At 39.6% G+C, this 20,430-nt stretch overlaps 1 protein-coding gene across 14 annotated transcripts in view; it reads left to right on the top strand.

Moving 5' to 3' along the window:
* Nucleotides 1–20,430, top strand: part of PCDH15 (protocadherin related 15) — an 862,106-nt gene that overhangs the window by 615,179 nt on the left and 226,497 nt on the right. For all 14 annotated transcript variants that reach the window (XR_006165419.1, XM_042793586.1, XM_042793412.1 and 11 more), the window contains one exon: nucleotides 13,830–13,938. Coding sequence is in view for 13 of the 14 variants with exons in the window: in XM_042793586.1 (XP_042649520.1) it covers nucleotides 13,830–13,938 (109 nt within the window). In the remaining variant the exon portion in view is untranslated. The remainder of the gene's footprint in view (nucleotides 1–13,829; nucleotides 13,939–20,430) is intronic.

The raw sequence follows: 20,430 nt of genomic DNA, 5'->3' as shown, positions 1-20,430 counted from the left end.
ACCAGGGAGGGATCAGCCGAAGGAGCCTTGCTGTCCCAGTCCAGCAGCTCAGTTTTTCCCCAGTGCCCTGACCCCCCCTGCCCCGTGTAAAACATGATGAAGCCAGGGAATGTGTTGTGCCAAGACAGAGAGCATTTCCCTGCTTCCAGCAGTGGGCTTACACAACGCAGCGTGAGGGATGGAGGGGCAGCCCAGCATCACCACTACCAGTACAATTATGTTTGCCTCTACTCTGTGTTATTGATGATGCTTCTGTGGAAAACCTAGCTTAAATCCTAGCAGTCTTTTTCCTCTAGAGTGTGAGGAAATTCATGTGAGCTGCAACGCCCTCTTCTGAAACAGGAAAACATGGTTAGTCTGCATTTGGCTCTTCATCAGTATCTCCGGCAGTACAGCAGGGCTCAAGTTTAAAGCAGCTTGTAGGGCTAGGTAGGTAGGAGTTTGCTTTGTGAATAATTCCTGCTTTTTGTTCTGGAAGAGTATTGGGATTTGAGAAAAGCAGCATTTAAAGGTAAAATTTCACTAGATGGTAAAAAGATGTGAGGGTGAGCTCATAGATGAACTATCTGAGCATTGCAGACTGTGTGTATGCGTGAACAAATATGAACGATCTGCACAACTGCACAAACTTGTTGAAAATGAAAGCATCAGAAGGAATCACCTAGGAAAACAATTTTTTTTCCCTGTAATCTTCGATGTAAAAGTGGCATTAATGTCATTGTTAATGTTATCATTAAAGCAGCATAATAAAGTGGTTATAGTAATGCTGATACAGAATTTGTAGCTGGCTCTGGGCACAGAATGTCTACCTAGAATTATCTCTTGGCAGGGTGGCAAACTTTAATGAGAAAAGGACAGTGGTGGGTACAGTTTGAGGAAGTCGGGTGTTAGGCAGTTACAGCTGACATTCCCATGCCTGAACTAGAGAAGTGCCCATTTAGTTGCAAGTAAAATAAAAAATATCAATAAAGGAAACATAAATGTTTCTTCTCAGAGCTGAGAATGGTGGGCCATAGTGGTGTTTTGCTAAAACCAAAAGCTGAAGTGTTTGTATCAGCCTGACTTGACAGGAACACTGCTTGACTGCAGATTCAATACTTCTGAAATTTCCTCTCCTTTGAGACTTTTGACCTTACTTGTTCCTCTAGGTGAGAAAATGGCTCTACCAAAGCAAAGTTCTCTGAAAGAAGATGCTAAATGTGTAAATAAGTAAACTATCCAAAACATTATCTATGTGGAAAATGAATCAGTCGAGACACAAATGATCTGGGTGAAATACTAACCTATTCATTTCTCTATTTCCTTTTTTTGAATTTTAAATAAGTTACTGTTTTGCTATGGGATTTTTTTTTTTTTTTTTGGTCTAGTTTCATACAGTTTAATATAAGAAAGGTCCCACCAGTGGTACTGGTTATACTTCCCCAAAGGGTTCTCTCATGTCACAATTAGAAGTGCTGTCTTAAAAATTAATGATGGAGAGTAAAAATTAATGATGGAGCCTATGATATATACTATATATACACTATATAAAATATACTGTATATATAATGTTTATATAATATTTAGTATAATAGTTATTGATTAAATTTTCTGTAGGCATAAAGAAGCTGTCAGCCTCCTCTCCTCAACAATATCAAGTAAAATTAAGTGTTTGCAAACTCAGCTCAAATTAGCAATTGTTGACACAGTTGACAACTGTATTCCTTTTTCCTCTCTGTGAAAAATATGCATTTAAAAGGAAACAAAATGGGGTTAATATTTCACACACTTCTGTATTGTACTGAAATTACTCTTAGAAGTAATAAAAGAAAAATCTCTAGTCATTACGGCAGTGTTACAGTGATCTTTAAATATTTATATTTTTTGTGAATCTGTGCCAAGCAGAAGTAGGTGAGTTTGTCCTGGGTTTTACAACTTGCTTTTCTGTAGCCATTCTCTTGCCTCATTCTGAATCTTGAACAGAAACGATAATTAGAAACCTACCATCAAGAATTTGAAAGATAATCAAGGAAATAGACTTCATAGTTTGTATGGAAAAAAGTGCAGTGTCAAAAAGGGAATGTTTATTGTTCTTTAATCACAGTCATCACATTGGAACAAGTAGAGCCTCCAGATTGAATTCTTGCTTTTGCCTGAATTGCACAGGAGATTATACCTGGATGCCAAGGCAGGAGGCCCATTGCATAATGCATTTCGTTTAGACTCCAACACAGATGCTCTGTTGGAGACATTTCTTATAAAACATGTCAGATACAGAAAAAGCAATTTAGTAAGCACTGTGATCAGATCCTGATGAAATTCAATTCTTTTTTGGACCTGCTGTTCCTGGAAGACATCATTGATAAAAATAGTCTCTATTTTCCTCTTTGTTCTGATTCATTATGCTATCTTGCTGCTCTTTCAAAATATTTTTTCCCCCCTGAAAGGTGGCTTGTTTTTACAAATAAATGAAAGGAATTGTGGTTTTTGACAGCTTAGTCTGTTAACAACATGATCTGTCAGGATATATGAATTTTAGAGTTTTCATTTTAGTAAACTGCATAAACATTGGACACAACAGAAAACTAAGAACACAGCAACTTTGGATTATAGTGAACAATCAAATAAGGTGCTAAAAGCTATTTGACAACTATGGTGCTGAATTTAGGAAGTTAGGTCCCTTTTTAGTAATCAAACTCCTGTCTTAGTTTTTCCCATCAGTTAGTGAAACACTTTTTGTACCCCCAGAGAAGACATGACAGGTTAGTTCACACACATCAACTGCATAAATAATCTGCTGTTGCTTTTTATGAGTGGCTTTTAGAAATTAAGGTGAAATTCTTAAAAATAAATAAATAGAAAAACTCTTTATTTTAAACTTGCAGATCAACCCCCCCATTATTATTACTTTCTGCATATACCTATGTTTGAACTGAACAATTTTTAACAATGATTTCATAATACCAGTTTTACTATCTGCTGTTAATAGTTAAATTCCCCTGGGTCGACTGTTATAACACAGTTCCTGTTTTACTAGTGTACTAGTGCTATTGATAAAAGCACCCTTTCACCAAAGTGCTACACAGCGAAGCTGATCTCCAGGAATGCTGCTCAGTGCTGCTCGTATTTAATTTTCGTATCGAGTCTGAACATTTCGCACAATCTGGTTGGACTCTGCAACATCATCTGGTGTTTAGAAGTACCATTTTAACAGAGTATGAACCTTCAGATGTATGTACAGTGTTGCTAGCAACTAATAAGTATTGATTAGGTGAATTGGCTGCAAATCTCTAGGGTTGAGCAATGCAGATTTTGAATGAGTTGGTTTCCTCATGTAGGTTTGTCCTTTCTTGGGCAGCAGTTTTGAGGCACAGAATTTTTGCTGTATGAAGCTATTTAGCTCCTGTGGCAATTTGATCAGAACAATTTTCTGCAGAGGATTTACCCTCCGTTCTCTGTTTTAGCTTCACAGTGTGTTTCAAATCTGTGCCTGGGGTTTTCTTCCTCTCTTTCTGTGCTGGCTTTCAGTTAAGATCTTAGCCCCAAAGTTTGGTGGTATGTGTTGTGTCAAAGCGGAGGGTCAGAAGATCCCATTCACCCTGTATTTCTATACATCTTTGTATCACATTAGCCCTCAAAGGGTAGCATAGGAAATTGTGCGAACTCCTGATGCGAGGCACTGCCTCTCCCTGTGTTTGCTCACTGATCAAAGGGAGCATCTGTAGGGACTTGTAGCTATCAATAGGAAGGCAAGAAGAGAGGGAGAATGGTGAAATCCTGCAAATAGGTTTGACATGACATACTCAATCTGATTAATGACAAGTTTTTGGCAGTGTCTTCTGCTGAATGAACTTTTCTAGGGTGTTTCTTGCTTTTTGGATTTATTTCACTTGTGGTTGGATAACTCTGTGGAAATATTTTCTGCATTTTACTGACATGCAAGTAAGTACTTTATGATGGATTTGTGTTCATTACTGTTTTGTCACAGCCCTTGTTGTACTGGCAAAGCATCTGAAGCAGCAGCAAGAAATGATGTTGGAATGGCTTTGCAATTCTTCCTGCTGTTTTAGTACTCTGTGTTGGCAATAGTGTAGGCATTTCAGCACAGCATGGATATAACTTAGCTAATTTCCAATTTACAGCTTTTATTCTAATCTCGCGTGTTTCTCGAGAAAGCACAAGGACAACCAGTGTAACCATAATGATTCATCAATTCATCAAAAACTTTGTTGGTTTAATATTGTAGGGCTCCCTTTGAAGGGGTTCCGGATGTCAGCACGGGGTAATGTATGTTGCTTTAGTAATATTTTTTATCTGGCAAAAAGCTTCTCACCCTTGTTTGCATAGAAATGAGAGTTCTGCTGTCATGATCAGTAAATTCATCAGCTAAGCTATGAGTGTGATGTGCATTGAAGGCCTTCAGGCTTTATTTGAAGTCCATTGGGCACAGTTACAGCTTCCTAACTAAGAAAGCTGAGAAAAATAATAGATTTCAGGGTTGAAAATGAATGGTAGAATGAAGTGTCTTGTGTTAACTAATTGTGCTAATATTGACCACCCTGTTCTGATAAAATACCCATATCTGTATTGCTTTAGACTGTGAGAGAAACCCGAGAAAAAATGATGGTTAAATGCAATGCATTGTTTTCTTTACGAATATTTTGTGTTGTCAGTAAGAGTTATTATTCTGAAATACTCTACAATTCTCAGCACTTCCTAGAAAATAACATGCTACACACCAAAACGTGGGGAAAGAAAAGAATGCTGCATCTCTATGGTCATACAATTTGGATGTTGCAAAGCATCACGTACATCTTCCTTAGTTTTGTTCAAAGCAGTAGAGGCTATAAATTGTCAAACACAAGAAATGGCCTGTGTGTTTTAGTGGTTTGATCTAGTCTGCCAAACTCTTTTTATATGTTTTAACTTGACAACAGAGGGGCAGGGAACTCTGGTCTTATTTCCTTGAAAATATTTGAGCCACCTAGTCGGTGCAGAATTCAGTTCCTTGTGCCCTTGGCCTCGACTTTTATAGTTGAACCGCACTTGGTGCCACCAGTCAATAAAAATACTGGTGTTCCTTGGGGGTGGCGGTGCATGCTGCTTGAGTTGAAGGCAGCACAGGGCCTCGTGGAGCGATGGCTCATCTGGAAGCGGCATCCAGGGAAGCAGGGATTGCTGGCAGCTGGGAAAAGGTGGGGCAAGGCATTGGGTTTGCTTGCGGGGGTTGATGAGGGATGGGGGGGTGGGCTAGGGGGGTGGTAGAGGGTCGCTGCTGTGATGCTTAGTAAATGCGAAGACTGAGAAGAGGTGAAAGGGAGAAGTGCTTGGAAATGTAGAGAAAAAGGTGACTTTTTATCATCTGTTGCCAATTGAGTGACATAATGTCATCGGTCTTCTAGTGTGGGAAGCAATCGCTGTTGTAACGCTGTCAGTTAGGTTGATGCAGATCAAAACACTTATTTGCCATCAGCTGAGAAAGTATCTTTCTTAACCTCCCCACCAAATTAATGCATATAATAATCTGATGAATCTGAATAAATTAGAATAAACTAGTATTTAGGAATTAGATATGCTTTTTCACAATTGAATATGTGTTCTTATGTTCTCAGGGAAAAAAGCCTGGGGAGATGTTTCAGGTTTTTTAATATTAGACAATTTATTGAACTCCTTACAGAAAATGCTTAATTGTTCAGTGTTAATCATCTTATAAATGTCCTTCATGCCTCCATGGAACAAATCGCATATATGTATACAAGTGCCTTAGAGCTCCTAGGACAATTGAATAGGTAACACAGGGTTTACTATGACTTAGGAAATTACTTTACAAGAATATCAATTTATTTGGTGAGACTGTGATTAAGAATGGGTTTTCACAGCCATGTTAGTAATGTAATCTATTGGGTAAAGGTCAGTTAACTGTGAGTCTGCCTAAGAAATGCCACCACAAACCAGCTGGTAGGTAGAAATATTAATATAAGTGAACATTCCTTTTTATGGTGGATTGTTGGTCAAGGCACTGTGATGGATCTTATTTTGGTCAACCTGGAATAATGCATATTTTCATGATGTTCCTCCTTTTTAAAATCTATTTTTTAGCAGTCGCATATGTCTTAATAACGTAGTCTTCCATGTGAATTAGTGGCTAGAAAATGTCTCACTGTGTTTGAACACAATAATAAATTCTCAAGATGTAGGTTTTGTACCTTCTGTTAGTGGATTTCATGCAGGCTAATAGGCGTAGGAGCGCTATGGGTGGAAAGCTCGCCTTGGGGAATCTAAACAAAAGGTTGGGAACTCTTCATATGGTTTTATCTTTCACGGCAGTTGGTAATGTTTATTTCTGGCTGTATAGCGGCCCTCACCACTGGCTCCCAGGAGCATCTCAAGGCAGGCAGCTGGGAGCTGAAGTGACTGTGAATCATCAAAGCAGCATCGCCCCAGTTTGTGAACCTATGTCTGGTTCATGGTCTTTTGTCTTCAGTCATGGAAAGGGCAGTTCTTATTAATGAATTGCCTGCTCAAATCCAGGTAGTGTCCTAGTTCAGTAAGGTTAACTGTGTTTCAGTTTCCTAGAACACAATCATTTTTATGGTAATAAGGAAAAAAACAAACAAACCCCAACAAAATAAAATTAAAACATACAAAAAAACAGCTCTGTGAAGAAAATCACCTTGTTATTCTAACTCCAAAAATGTTCCATTTTCTCTCTTTTCCTTCATATCTTCCCTAGAGGAAGAAGTTCTCTGTAAATAGATATGGCTGAGAAATTTAGCTTTGCATCTCAGGTAGACCATGGAAAAGATAGAAAATATTTTTTTTTTTTTTTTTTTAAATCAGAGCTATCCTCAGGATCAGCTGTGCAACAGTTATTATGGTCCCTTGCCTTTAAGAAAAAATAAATCTCTAAACTCATAACTGTTAGCAAATACCAATCAGTGTTTTTTTTCTTCTCTCATTTAATGCTCAGTACTTGATAGAATCAGTGCCTTCACTGAGCTTATGGCAACTTGAATTCAGCATAGCACTGTGTGTGATACAGCGTGGGTAGCTAATTTGAAATCCTAAATTATTGTTCAGTCTTGCAGTTAGGTTCTGGTACTTCATGATTCTGCTTATAGTTATTTAGTAACAAACAGACAATACTGAGAGAATAGCATTAGATGCAAGGAGAACTGAGTTACTGACCTGAGAGGTTTTAAGTCACTTAAAAGCTACTATTTAATAATGCATGAAGTTGGTATATTCTGGGGAGGTATGTGGGTAAAACTATGGATATGCAGCATTAAGTTCAGCTTTCACTCCTAAGACATTGAACTGTTTTTTATTCCATTAACTTTGAGTGTTTCTGACCTGCATGGCTTGAAAAATCAGTAATATGAGCTCCAAGTGAACATAAAAAGAAAGGAAAGCATTTCTGTTGGGAAAGTACATGAGCTCCCTGAAGTCTCTCTTCTTTTGTTTATTACTCTTTGTTTAGCAAAAATGACCCTCTGGGTTTTTCGGTGACATGCTGGGTTTAAACCATTAGCAGTTTTTTCCCAGAGGTTCAAGGTTCAAGGTGATACCTTCCAACTTTGTGCAGTGCTGAGAAACAATATTTTACCCCCCAAAAGTGGATGAGAAGAATCTCAGGAGAGGAGGATGCTGAGGGGTGTCATAACTAAGGAAGGAAGAGGAGGCAGGCAGCAGTCATTTGAACAATCAATCAGAAGTGTCTGCCTAAGACAAAACCCCTCAGTTTCAGTTTTTAATCAAATAACTGAGTTATTACAATTAACACGATGTTTTACATATCTTTCAATAGAAAGTCTGGCAGTCACGGACATTTTAAAATGTTTTAAATAAAATAATGTACATGCAGAATCTTTGGAAAATACGTAACTTTAAAAATAGTCACTTTTGTTCTGTTACGCTTGAAAACACAAGATGCATTCTCAGCATCTCAGTTGTAAATTTACTTTGAATTGTTCCATGCTGTATTTCATTCACCATGTGATGGTGAAAAAAGCACATGTTTGTACGCAGATGCCTAGAGATACTGTTTGGATTATTGAATGCAACTGCAATACTAAATTTATGAATCTCCATTTTAATAAATAAATTAAAAAATCACTTCTTTCTTTTCCTCACTATCCTTAGTAGGAGCGTAAAACACTCTTGCATGAATGCATGCAGAAGTTTACGGCTCCCTTTGCAAGTTTTGGAACTAGTCAATGATTTGTGGTTTAAAGATCTTTTGCTGTAGATTTTAAATGTATTTTTCAGATGAGAAAAAATAGGAAAATTTCTGCATGTTATCTTATTATTCTCATATTTATTATCATGTTGTTATCCTACTTAGACATCTGTATTCTAGCCACATGTCACCATTTGCAATAGAGATATGAACTGACCGAGTTTCACTGCATTATGAAGGTGTGTGTGCTGAAACAGAAAAGCAGGCGGAGAAGGAAACATCAGAGACAGGCTCAGATGTGGTAGTGGTAGTCAGTTCCTGAATAAAAGCAGAAAGAATTTTAGTGGTTGAAGTACATTCAAAGATGTAAGCAGGAGTACTGGTGTCTGGAAGCTCAGTTTCTCTCCTCTCCAGGGAAATGCAGCTTTTGCCTTTCTACTGAATGAACAGAATTGTTTAAAACAGACCTGGCTCCGTTATTGGTTTGTCTTCTGAAGAGAAACAATTTGCAGCCAAATTTTGGCTAGCCACACAGGTCAAAGAGCAAGTCATAAAAAGAGCTCGGCAAATTAATATAAGTGTTTTCCAGCTACACTGAGTGCATTAAGATAAACCCTTTGAATGAATATTTGCAGCTGTGGGTTTTTTCTTTTTCAAGACCTTTCGATTTTCTAACAGTAACTTCAGATAATTTCCAGTCTTCTTTCCCATCTTCTTTTCCCACGGGAAACATGACAGAAACTCGATGATGATGCTTTTTGAAGTGTGTGTTATTTGGTGACTGGAGTTGCTGAATGGCACTGGTTTATGACATTTGTGAATAAACATTTCATTATTCATTTCATAAAGAATTATGAGAGATCTTTTTATTGAAAAGAGCTGAGGGAAGGATTCCCAGTGCTCTGTCTTCACAGCCCATAAGCAGTCAAATCTTGTTTGTTTTCATGGAAAAGGAGGATAATCTTGACTTATCACTCTCCCAAACATAGCTGAGAAGATTTCTCCGCATAAGAGTACAGAGAGTTTAAGTTGGTGTTTTTTTCCTAAAAGGACCGCGTATTTTGAAGGAAAAATGTGAAAAAACTTGGGGCACTTTATTAAGTCTGCTGCCTTCAGTGCTTAAAATTGCAGTCTCTTGCAGGTGACCCTCATCCTCTCTACTCTGAAGAACTGGGTATAATCTGTCATTCTTCTTGCTGTGCTCTCCCCTGCTTTTCTGAGGTCACATAGGAGCGAGCCAGGCAGCTCCGATACTAGCACAGATCCCTGAAGGTCTCCCCTTTCTCCCTACGGGAACTGAAATCTTACTCCTGCTCTGCCTCATGTCTCTTAACCTAACTGTTTCTGGGTACACAGGTCTTTGTTCGTTTTCGGTTGAGGACAGATTTCCTTAAGAGTATTTTTTAAGGGAGCTTGTCAAAGCTGGCAGGAGGTCTACATCGTACCAAAGGGTTCTGTGGAAGCCACGTGCTGGCGATTCCTGCAGGGAACCACGCTACGTTTGAGGGGCTGGATTTCCCTTCGCAGGAAACCAAACTTTCACTGGTGCATTGTATTTATGTGTTTGCTCTGAGAGTTACTGAATCATCTACTAATTTTTCCTAACACAAGCCTCAGGCTTCATGGTGGTATTCGCCTGGGTGGCCTTGGGACCATTTTAATTTTGGTACTACTTTTGCCACCTCAGGTTCTAGAGCACTTTTAAGCATGAAATTACATAGCTCAGCAAGTTCATAGGATTCGCTCTTGCCTTCCTTTAGAAACCCATCTGCTCTTGGCCTCATGTTATTCTTCATTTGGCTCGTTCAGTCCATAATGTCTCTGAATGCTATGTTTTTTTGCTGGACGTGTGAAGCTTCCTGCGTGGAGAAGGTGCTGGCATGGGGTTCCCATCAGAGTCCTTTCAGGATGAACACAAAAGAAGAAAAAAACCTTAGATTTTGTGCTACTACCTTATTCTCTCTGAGCTTTTTTTGGATTTTTTTTTTTTTTTTTGCCTTGATCATCTCTTGGCCCTGCAGACTCCCTGGCAGGCTTCCTGTCACAATTCTGTTTGAAGAAGGATTTAGTTTTTAAAATGTGTTAATACTTGTGTTAATGTTTGCAAGTTGGGGTTTGTTTTGGTTTGTTTTTGGGGGGGGGTTGGGTTTTTTTGGCCTGCCTCGTTCTGCAATACTGAAGCACCTGGAACTCTATTAATACTAAACCCGATAACTAAGAAATCTCTTCCCTAATGGGGAAAAGTAAATAAATTACTGCATGTTTTACCTTAGAACTGACAGGTTCTCCTTGTTTGTTTGTTTTTTAATCACCTGCTTCTGCAAGAGCTTGTGAACCCTTTTATGTTCTTCAATTGGAAGTGGCTGGTTTTTGAAGGCTGTCTATTTATTCTGAGTGAGTTCCCTGCACTGCTGTGTAGCTGTGCTGACCTGCCTTGCCCTTTCTCAAGCCTATCTCCCTAAAAACCCATTATGCTTTTTCTTTGCCTCCAGCTGAGTGTCCTTAAGCAGTCATGGGCCCCACAAACATTCCGCTCTTTCAGTAATTTTGTTTTCCCTTCCTTTTAATGAGCTTCCATCCTTTCATGAAGCTCTCCTTTGAGGTGGAGAATGAGAGTGACGGGGTTTTTTTTTGTCTTTTGCAAGGGTGTTGGATCTAATACCCAACGGTGGCTGTCACAGACCCCGCTTTGTAACATTTGCCCACTCCGCAGAGCTGCGAGGAGGCTCCACCTCCTCTGCTTAAGTCAGGAGCCACCTTCTATCTCTGTGTGACCATGTCCTCTCTCTCAAAGGGCCAAGCAAAGCCTCCTCAGTTCTCCGAACCTCCTGGTGAGGATGGCAGTGGGTACTGTATCGTCACAGTCTTCTGGTCTCTCGCAACAGCTGCTAACCGTGCTATGCAGAACAGTTTTGGGGGCAGGACTGGGAGGGAGATGGGCTCCGGGGAGCAGCCTGGGGTCCCTTGAGCCCTGACGGCTTTGCTGCCCAGCAGCACCACGTTAGTGGGACCTGTGGGATGCTGAAAGCCCCCATTGGTGCCTTTTATATTTGAAAGCACTCAGGAAGGAAAGAAATATCCCTATGTAATAATCATAGTTTTTACTGCTATTGATCAAAGCATGTTTTGACCACAGATTTTTTAAAATAATTATTTTTCATAAAAGGTATATGTACGCCTTCTGAAACAATCCTACATGTGCTTTTATAAATTTATTAGCATACTTAATAACTGCTTTTTTGTGCAGTTATGTTTTCATAGTTCTATTCTAATTTAAGTTTAAATGAAAAAGAGATTTGCATTATCTATGGATTATTAAAACAATATGAAGGTACCTTTAGCTTTTCTTCAAGGCACATCAGCCTATTTAATTCAAAACAGCTTTAAATGTCCCCTACGCATTCCAGGGGATTGTGACTGATCTTGTTGCATGATATTTTCTAGTTTACAAGTAGCCTGTTTCAGGGTGTGTACAGTACCTAGAAGAACAACTTACATGGAATAAAGATGTAATGGATTTCACGTTTCATTTTTAGTTTTCTTATACTTCTTTGTTTTCTTATACAACTTGCCTCTGTTCAATTGATTGCTTTCCTTCTGAGGAATCAGTGTAATGGTGACAGCGTGAGATAAAATATCTATTGTTCAAGTAGAACCTGTTTAATTTCACATGCAGTGTTTCTAAAGGCAACTCTCGAGCTTCTCCTTGAATTGGAAAGCAAAGCACGTGTCCTTGCTATCTGAGTTATATATCTAACAATTATTATTTTAGTCTAGTTTTGGTGGTTGGGTGCAGCTGTCAGCTCATTATTGACAAGGCTAGATCCATCGCTGTTATTCTAGTGTAGACTCAGCTTGGCCTGCAGTATTGTAACGGTGAATTTAAAACCTAGCCAGCAAATGAGACTGATTTTGTTGTGGGCATGTTTTTAACTATAGTGTAGACTTGTCTGAGTGTGCTTTGATTGATTTGTAAATTTAAAAATAGCATTTTAGTCTTGGACAGTTTTGTGCATAATCTTAACTCTCAGCATGTAACTTTTATGCAGTCCTAAAGCATTTTAAAAATTCAAACATATGTCAAATATATCTTCTTCTCTCTTTCTTTATGTCTATTTTGAGCTCGTCTCCCTCATTACACTTTTAAGAGTTTAATTTTTTAAGGAGTCAGAAGTGGAAACAGGCATGTGACAAAGGACCTTGCCTGCTCATTGGGAACTGTGGAAAAAGCCATGAGCCAGAGAGGCAGAGTGGGGAGGTCCCAGTCCCGTGTTGGTAGGCAGATGCTCTGCACCCAAAGCCGAGAGCTGTGTAACCATGTGTGGCTGCGAGCCCTGGCTCGTGAGCCTGGAAAAGCCTTCTCAGGCCTCTCTGACCTGCAGGAAATGACTTCTGGGTGGGCAAACCGTGGGCAGAATAGCTCATGTTATTGCAGATGGCCATGTGGCTACCTATCCAAAATTACAGGAGGGGTTATTAACTCTCCCTGCTCACAAACTGCCTTACATCCATTCCTGTCTTGGTCTCCTCCTCCTGGCTCACCTCTTTTCCCTCTAGAATTATTGACAGGCATCACTAAAGCTCTTGCAGATTTCTTCCAGATTTCAGCAGGAGAATTTCTAAAGGCTGTGCCAAAACTTGGCCAAGTGTGGACTTGTCTCATTCTTATTCCTACGCTGAATTTCAAGTTCCTTCTTGCAGAACGTGGAGCGTTAGAGCTTTCCAAAGCAGAGGCTGCCAGGACTAGTCATATGTGGAAAAAAGGCGTCTTGTTTTTCATAGAGGTTATAAAACATTTTTGCCAAGCAAGTAAAAGTTCCAAGAAGGGGATAGAGAAGACTGGTGCACATACGTGCATGGAGTAGCTACATTTCTAGTTGATTAAGCAGCCAAGGTTACTGAAACTGTTCTTTTAGAGTTGGGAATGGCAGCTCTGGAGTTACCATGGAAGACTGCGTCAGCATGGGAAAACTTTAGAAAATATTCAAAGCAACAGTGAAGGCCAAGTGCCATTAGTAGGTACAGGAGTGCTGTTAGGTTGGTAGGTAAAGAAAAGGGCATACAAATACTGAGCAAGATGAAAGCCTGTGAATGCTTTTTCTGTTTCCATGTTTGGCGTGTGAGATCACTCCACTTCTGGATAATGGTGTGAATTACTGCAGTGTCCAGCCATACTTTTCAAATATACCTATCCTTGAAATGTCTGAACCTTGGCTTGAATTTCTTTTGCAGTATATATTCATGTATCACAGCCGCTCTAGCTCCTAATGGTTCTCAAATTCAATTTGTTTTTATTTCCTTTTTTGAAGCATTTGCTGTATTTCACTGCTATGATAATGTCTGAAATGCCTAATTCAAGGGACTATTTATAGAAGCATAGTCCAGCATTTGCTTGAAAATTTGTGAGCTTCCTTTCCTTGAAGACACTATTGTAGTATAAGATGTATCTCAAATAAAAGAGATTGCTGTAGAAATATATATGTTGCCTGCTTAATTTTGATTTCAAAATAGACTGTGTGTGCTGTAAGTATTCTCTTAAATATAAGGCTTTTTTCTCCTGCAATTTCAGCAAATATCCTTTTCAGTGAGATGTTTTTTGTGTTAAACCTGAAGATCTGCCTACTGGCTTTCTGATTTTTCTGTTTCAAATCTATCTGATTTTTCCTTTCAGGAAGATGTGAATCCCATCAGTGTCACTCCACCCATACAAGCCATAGATCAGGACCAAAACATCCAGCCTCCTTCTGATCGACCGGGAATCCTCTATTCCATCCTAGTTGGTTGGTGTCTGCTACTCTTGCTATCACTCACAATCAGTTGCTTTATTGTGACCAGCCAGAAAAAAAGACTGACTGGGAGTGTGGAAACCTAATAAAAACTCATATTGTGGTTAGTGGGATGTTTGAAATCATTGTTCTACCTATTTACGTTTTGTTGCAATTTAGAAGCTTATTATTTATTATTATTTATTCAGATTAAATTCAGGAATGTCTGGTTTAGAAAATAGAGGAACACAGCAAGCAAAAGGAGAGAGTCTTGTCTGTGCTCATAGCTATGCTGCAATGCATTTTTCACTCATAGGTGCAGAGGCACAATAAAAGATACTGGAAAAAAAAAAAAAAAAAAAAGGCAGTTAGACCAGGTTTCATTCCCAAAGTTTTCTGGCACAGAGAAACCTAAAGGGTCTTACTGCAGCCACCTTTAGTTTTGCTGCCTGTGAGCTTGCATGCTTTCCCTTGTAATTTGGTGCTTGGTTGGTTTCCTATCCTGTTTTCTGGCCAAAGAGGAGTGCAGTTCTAGAAGGAGTTCAGAGAATAGCCACTTTTCTGGGACATGTCCTATATTCTGCTATATTGGGTTTTTTTCCTGCTACTTTCCTGTGTTTGGAATTTCTTTCCAGTTGCTTAGCTTGTATGATTTAATAGTGGAAAGGCCTAAGGCAGTGGTTTGCAGTTGCAGTCCTCCACCTTCCCTGCTCTTCTTAAAACACAGTTGTAGTAATTTCTGTGTCCTGTGACTAGCATGGGACTTGAAAGTTGTATGTTTTGTAGAATCACATCTTCCTCATGCTTGCTGTGGTAAACTCCAGCTACATGGCTTTCTTGCCCTTGGAGAGGTGGAAGATTTTAATGAGCAGATCACGTAGTTTTGCTTGCTATAAAAACAAAACCGCTTATGTATATTATAGTTCAGTTGTGAAAGGGAAAAAATAGTAGGTTTGGTGGTATGATGCGTCTGTCATTTTAAAAACCATGTTAAGAGGGTACAATTAAATGGCTTCTGTACCTGGTACCATTGTACTGAATGTGCAAATCCTGAGCTCTGTGTGCAGAAGGCAGGTGCCTGAACCCGCTCTGTGCCAACAGATTGGTCTTGAGGCATTTCCAGGGCTCTGCTCCCAGGACCGTGGCAGACTTCAGCATCCTCTAAGAAAAGAAATCAAATGCTGTTTGGAGAGCCGTGAAGGAAGCTAGGTTCCTTCAGGCTGTAACTGGATTCAAATCTGGCAGACCAAGGGATGCATTGTTGTCAACTAGTCCTCTTCCAGCAAAACTGTTTTGTAAGGAGATGTGTAAATACTTGCAGAGTACATAATACTAGATGGTTTTATGTTTGAAAATTGGCTGGCCTTATTTATGAATTCTGCTATTGACAGTTAATGCCCTAGTGCCACATTTAGACCATTTTTTTTTTAAGTTCTTTGCATAACTTGCGAAGTTCTTCAGGAGAGAACTTACTAAAAACTGTGTCTCATTAACCTTTGATATTTTGAATGTTTGAATGACTGTTTTGACCTCGAAGAAATAATTCATAAAGATGTACTATAGCAATTTGGGGTTTTTTTAGGGATTTTTCAATGAAAAGGCTATCTCTTTTTTTTTTTTTTTTTTTTTTTTTTTTCCTTTGCCATTGTCTTCAGTAGGATTTCTTTTTAGATTTTAAGTCTGTCTTCATCTTTGCCATCATGCAGTGCTGTTTATATTTAGCCTTTACCTCAGAAAATATTAAATAGTTCCACAGGAAACAGTCCTTGCAGATATTTCTTGTTATATGGATTTTTCCCTTGCTTTTAGATCTAAATGTAGTAGTTCTTTATGTCTTTGGATACGTCTTTTTTTTTAAACACTGGAAGGTCTGAACTATGCCCATAGAATGAGAGAATAAGCTACTTACTGAATATGAGAGTGATTTTGAGTTTCATTTGATTTGACCGAGTTCTAATTTGGTTCTTCTTTTACCCTGCTTTCTCCCTCCCACTACGCACCTGTACAAGTCAAGTCCTGGCATATGCTTTGGGCACTATAGAAGTTATATATGAAATCTGCACATCTTTCTCAGTGTCTTTACGGTCTACTGTAAAGGCATATTGCTTTTAATGAAGCCTGTCCTCGCTGCAGCAAAAATTTGCCTCTACTTGATGTGGCTTCCTAATCTCATCCTTAAGTGCCCATAATGATCTCTGCCTGTCATGCTTTCAAACTAATCAGCTTTTCAGGTGATCGGGTAAATGCCTCAGCAGTGCTTTCCTCAAAGCAAAAGATCACTATCTTTCCCAAGAGGAGGGTACAAGTGAACCTCTCCAGTTCCAACAACAGGTTCAGCCACGGTTCATTGAAAAGGTGTTAGACTCACTCGATGAGGTAACGATAAATGCCTGTGCAAGTCTTGGTACACATTCACCTGAGTATAGCACAGCTGAAGACAAAAGTAACTTGAGAAATGAAGAAATAGCTCAAGTGTGTTATTATCCTTTTTTTTTTTTTTTTTGCTTTCCTTCTCATTCTGACCTCCGAATGAAGTCCTCTCAAGGGATATATCAAGATGTCTAAATGTACTTGTTCAAGTAGTTATGGACTGATACTGATAAGACGATAGAAAATTGGGTCTTAAATATTCTTGAGGGTCATCCTGAGATAAGTTACAGCATAGTACTACCGGGATTCTTGTCTTCTATTTAAAGTATTGGCTAAAGTACATGATGAAAGAACTGCCTTCCCAAGTACAATAAAGTACTTCAGAGAAGAAGATTGAACTGGGCCATACTGTAATATTTCATTTCTTATAAAATGCCTGATATCTTTACGTTTGGACACATGATGTTTAGAAATGTTTTTTCACGCACTAATTTTTCCAATCCTTCCTTGGCTTTCAGGAATGTTAATATATTTGGGTCATTGCAATAGAGTCACCTATAGTGTCTGGCGTATGCAAGTGTATAAGAAAGCCCCCTCCCTTTGCATGCAGTTTGTGTGCAATAAAAAGGGGGTAGAAGCCAGTTGCCCTTATCTCATCGGCAGTCTCACCCTATTTTTTTCCTTACTGCTAACTGAATCACAGCCCTGTGTTACTCTTGTATTTACTGCTCAGCCCTGTTGGAAGGTTTTTCCTTAGCTATTTTTATTAGTAATTTTAAGGCTTTCTTTTTTCTGGGGCTGGTCCTTGGGAAAAAGAAATTTTTCCCTTAAATCATCACCTTCTGTTTTTGACGCTGGAAGTATGTCTGTGATTCTGCTGCCAATTTTGGATGATTAAGTGTTCTATTTGTTTGATATTTAAATGAAGAGTTGAAAAACCACAACTACATATTGGGGGGGTTTCTCTCCAGTCCTGTGAGCTCCCCGATATATTTGCCTGGCAGGCAACGTGCTCCACCAAAGCCCTCCTCTGGCTCCAAGAAAAGCAAACCTAAGAGTGCTCTTGTGGGCATTTCCCTCTGCTGTAAGATTATCAAGGTAAAAGAGATCACGTTCCCTCTTCCATCTGTTAGCTTGCTGCTTCTGTTGCCTGGGCCAAAAGAGTGTGACCAGAGGTCAGTTGAGCACTCAGTGCTCATTTTTGGTGGGCACAGTGCCATCTCATCTCCACCTGCCACCCTTTGTGTGCTGTCCTCTTGTCTCAAGGGGCCGTACGGACCCACTGGTGTGTGCTGGCCCATCACCTTTTGACACCCTAGACCTCTCCAGACACAGCGACCAGGTGAATTTCTGGAGGCAGGAGACTTGGAGCTCGTCCACAGAGCTTTAGACCTCTCTGCTTTTCCTGGATTGCATCTTCTTGCAGGTTGAACTCTCACGCGAGAGACTCTCAGTGTAGGGGTGATACGTACAGTTCTCCGGCTGGTAGTGCTTGTCTGTAATATGCAGACGACACATTTTGAAGACACACAGTTACAGTTACAGTGGGAAATTCCTCCTTTCTGGAAGCAGATCAGGCAACAGTGTGGACTGAGGGTTGCTCTGCTCTGTCGAAATACAAATATTTTTGTGTATGCAGAAGAAAATTTCTCTGTTCCTGGAAAACTTTACTTTCAGAATTTAAGGTGTCCTGGAGTTTGAACCCTTCCTGTGGTAGGCAGCAGCTGAGCAGGCATCACTGGCAATCCAGCTTTACTATACTCTAAACTCTAAATTTTACTTTGCTGATTATCCTCCTTGCTGTATCTTCCTCTGTTACCTGGTGGTTGGTTTTCCTTTTTTCTTTTTTTTTTTTTTTCCCCTTGGATTCTTTCCTGATATCCTTACACAATATTGTAGCTTCATCTTCCCTGCTCTAGATTACTTTGTGCCTCTTAGCCTCTTACAGCTGTCTCTAGCCTCCCCTACGTAATATGTTCTCCTTCAGGGAATCTCTTGTTTTCTACTTTCTTGGTGCTTTTGCATTTAGTTCTTCATTTCTTGCTTTTTTTCTTAGCTTCAACATCAGCCTTTGTGATGTGCATCCTCCTAAGATTACAGCAATCTGTTACCTGCCAAAAGCTTGGAGCTCTTGCTGGATGCCTACTGCTCTTAAAAAAAAATTAGATCAGTTAATTAGGAGCTGAAATTAAAAGGCGGAGGGTGTGGGGGGGAAGAACTTCGAGCTAGAAACTCTGCATTTATGTTGGTGGTATAATAGAAAAAATAATCCACAGTGGTGGTTCTTGTTACCACTCTCTGGGTCTATGGCATAAATGTATACAGAGATAGTCACAGAATACGTACAGTGTGTATGTGTATATATGTACACACAATCTATATCTAGCAAATAGTTGTCATTTGATGAGTTGCAAATTAAATAACTGCACATGAGTTTGGACAGTCATCTGTAGCCTGGGGTAGCTACTGCCTTTCTAAAAGCAGTTTCTAATCATTCCACTGGAAAGGTGAACGAACAGCAGCATCATTTATCAGAAAAGTGGTGGGGTTTTGTGTTGAGTCTTATGCCCTGTAAGACTGGATTGAGGATTTGGCATGGCAATATTTGTCCTGCTCTCATGGCTGCTTTAAGATATTGCAACTCATGGGCTCAGAGGACTTACCAGGGCATTTATACCATCAGCCGAGAGTGCTTTCTGCCTCTCAGCTGCTACACAGGACTATTCCTAGACCTAAAATGATTTGAGAGCTTAGACTTGTAATCAGTATTTTGGTTTCTTTTGATACTTTTAGTAACACTGATAAACTGTGAGATGCCAGAGTTCATGCTGTTTCTAAACACTTTGGCTTCCTGAGCCCTGCTCTGTTCAGATTTGTGCTCTTGTATCTTCCCAGCTGAGAGTCAGGCTGGCTCAGGGAAAGCCAGACAGTTAAAGCAAAACAAACTAGGATAAGACATAAAGACTGGAGAAAGTGGATACAGTTTTCTGCCATGCAGATGAGGAGAGAACATCCCTTTGTCTTTTAAAAAAAGAAAAAAAGCTATAGCCTCTGTACCCTGATAGGCAAGAGACTCTTGCTGAACAGTATGGCATATGCTCATTGCTTCATTCTGCCCTGGCAATTAATGCTCCATCATTGCTACTTTTTTTTATACTTTTTTGGGGAATCATGTGTCTTGAAATTACTGTAGGTTAATTCTTACCTCCTCCTGTGTCAGGCTAGAGCTTTTTGGCTTGAGCACAGTAGCGTGGGAACGTTCTTGGGCTAGCCAGCCCAGGGGCCAGGCACAGCAAGGTCATGGCTGTCTCCATCCTTTGCACAGCCCTTGCTGAATCTCCATGAGGTCACAAATCTGTTCAGGCTCTGACTGCTTCTGTTTTAGCTGGGTTGGAGAGTATCCTGGAAACTCACAGCCATGAAGACCCTATTTACTGCTGGCAATGAATGGAAGCTATTAGATGAGGTTTCATCTGATGCTTCCTCCCTGATGAGAAACTTCTTTTCTGAGAAGGATTTCTAAAATAACGTATCTGTTGTGATTATTTATGTATATGTTCTTAATAATGCATTAAAGAGCTTGGCCATAGGTGCAACAGTGGGCTACAAGAACTAAAGTATCTAAAATGTGCATTTTAAATTGCAAATGTGAGCAGTAGCATGACTATCCTAATTTAGTGGTAACATCTTTGTCACATGACCTCATTGCGTATTTTCTTTGTATAAATGGGTGCACTCAAAAAATGGTTCAGTGTTCTTTGCTTTCTGACTAATGTCAGCGTATGTCTGGAAATACCTCAGGGGAAAAGTACTTAAAAGCCTGAGAGAGAAAATCTCAGTGGTATGTGTTTAGCAAGTTGGGTTTCAGGAATGTGGTGGATTAGAAGTGGAAGATGATTTGCTGTAAAAGCTCGTTTCTCCATATGTGCTCTTATCTAATTAGATTTATACATATCTCCTGGAGGCTGAGAAGCAGAATTTCTACCGGCTGCAGGTGTGGTTGGGCTCCTGTTGTTATCAAGTACTTGGGGATTTCCAGTTGAGAAGAATTTTCATGGTTTGGGAGAGTAGGGAAATAATGATAATATTAAATGCTTGGTGTTAGTAGTATCCTTAAGCTCCATGTACACATGATGC

Source organism: Tyto alba, unplaced genomic scaffold (genome assembly GCF_018691265.1).
Source record: "Tyto alba isolate M040663 unplaced genomic scaffold, T.alba_DEE_v4.0 Super-Scaffold_1, whole genome shotgun sequence".
NCBI lineage: Eukaryota > Metazoa > Chordata > Aves > Strigiformes > Tytonidae > Tyto > Tyto alba.
This window is presented reverse-complemented; position numbering and strand designations above follow the sequence as displayed.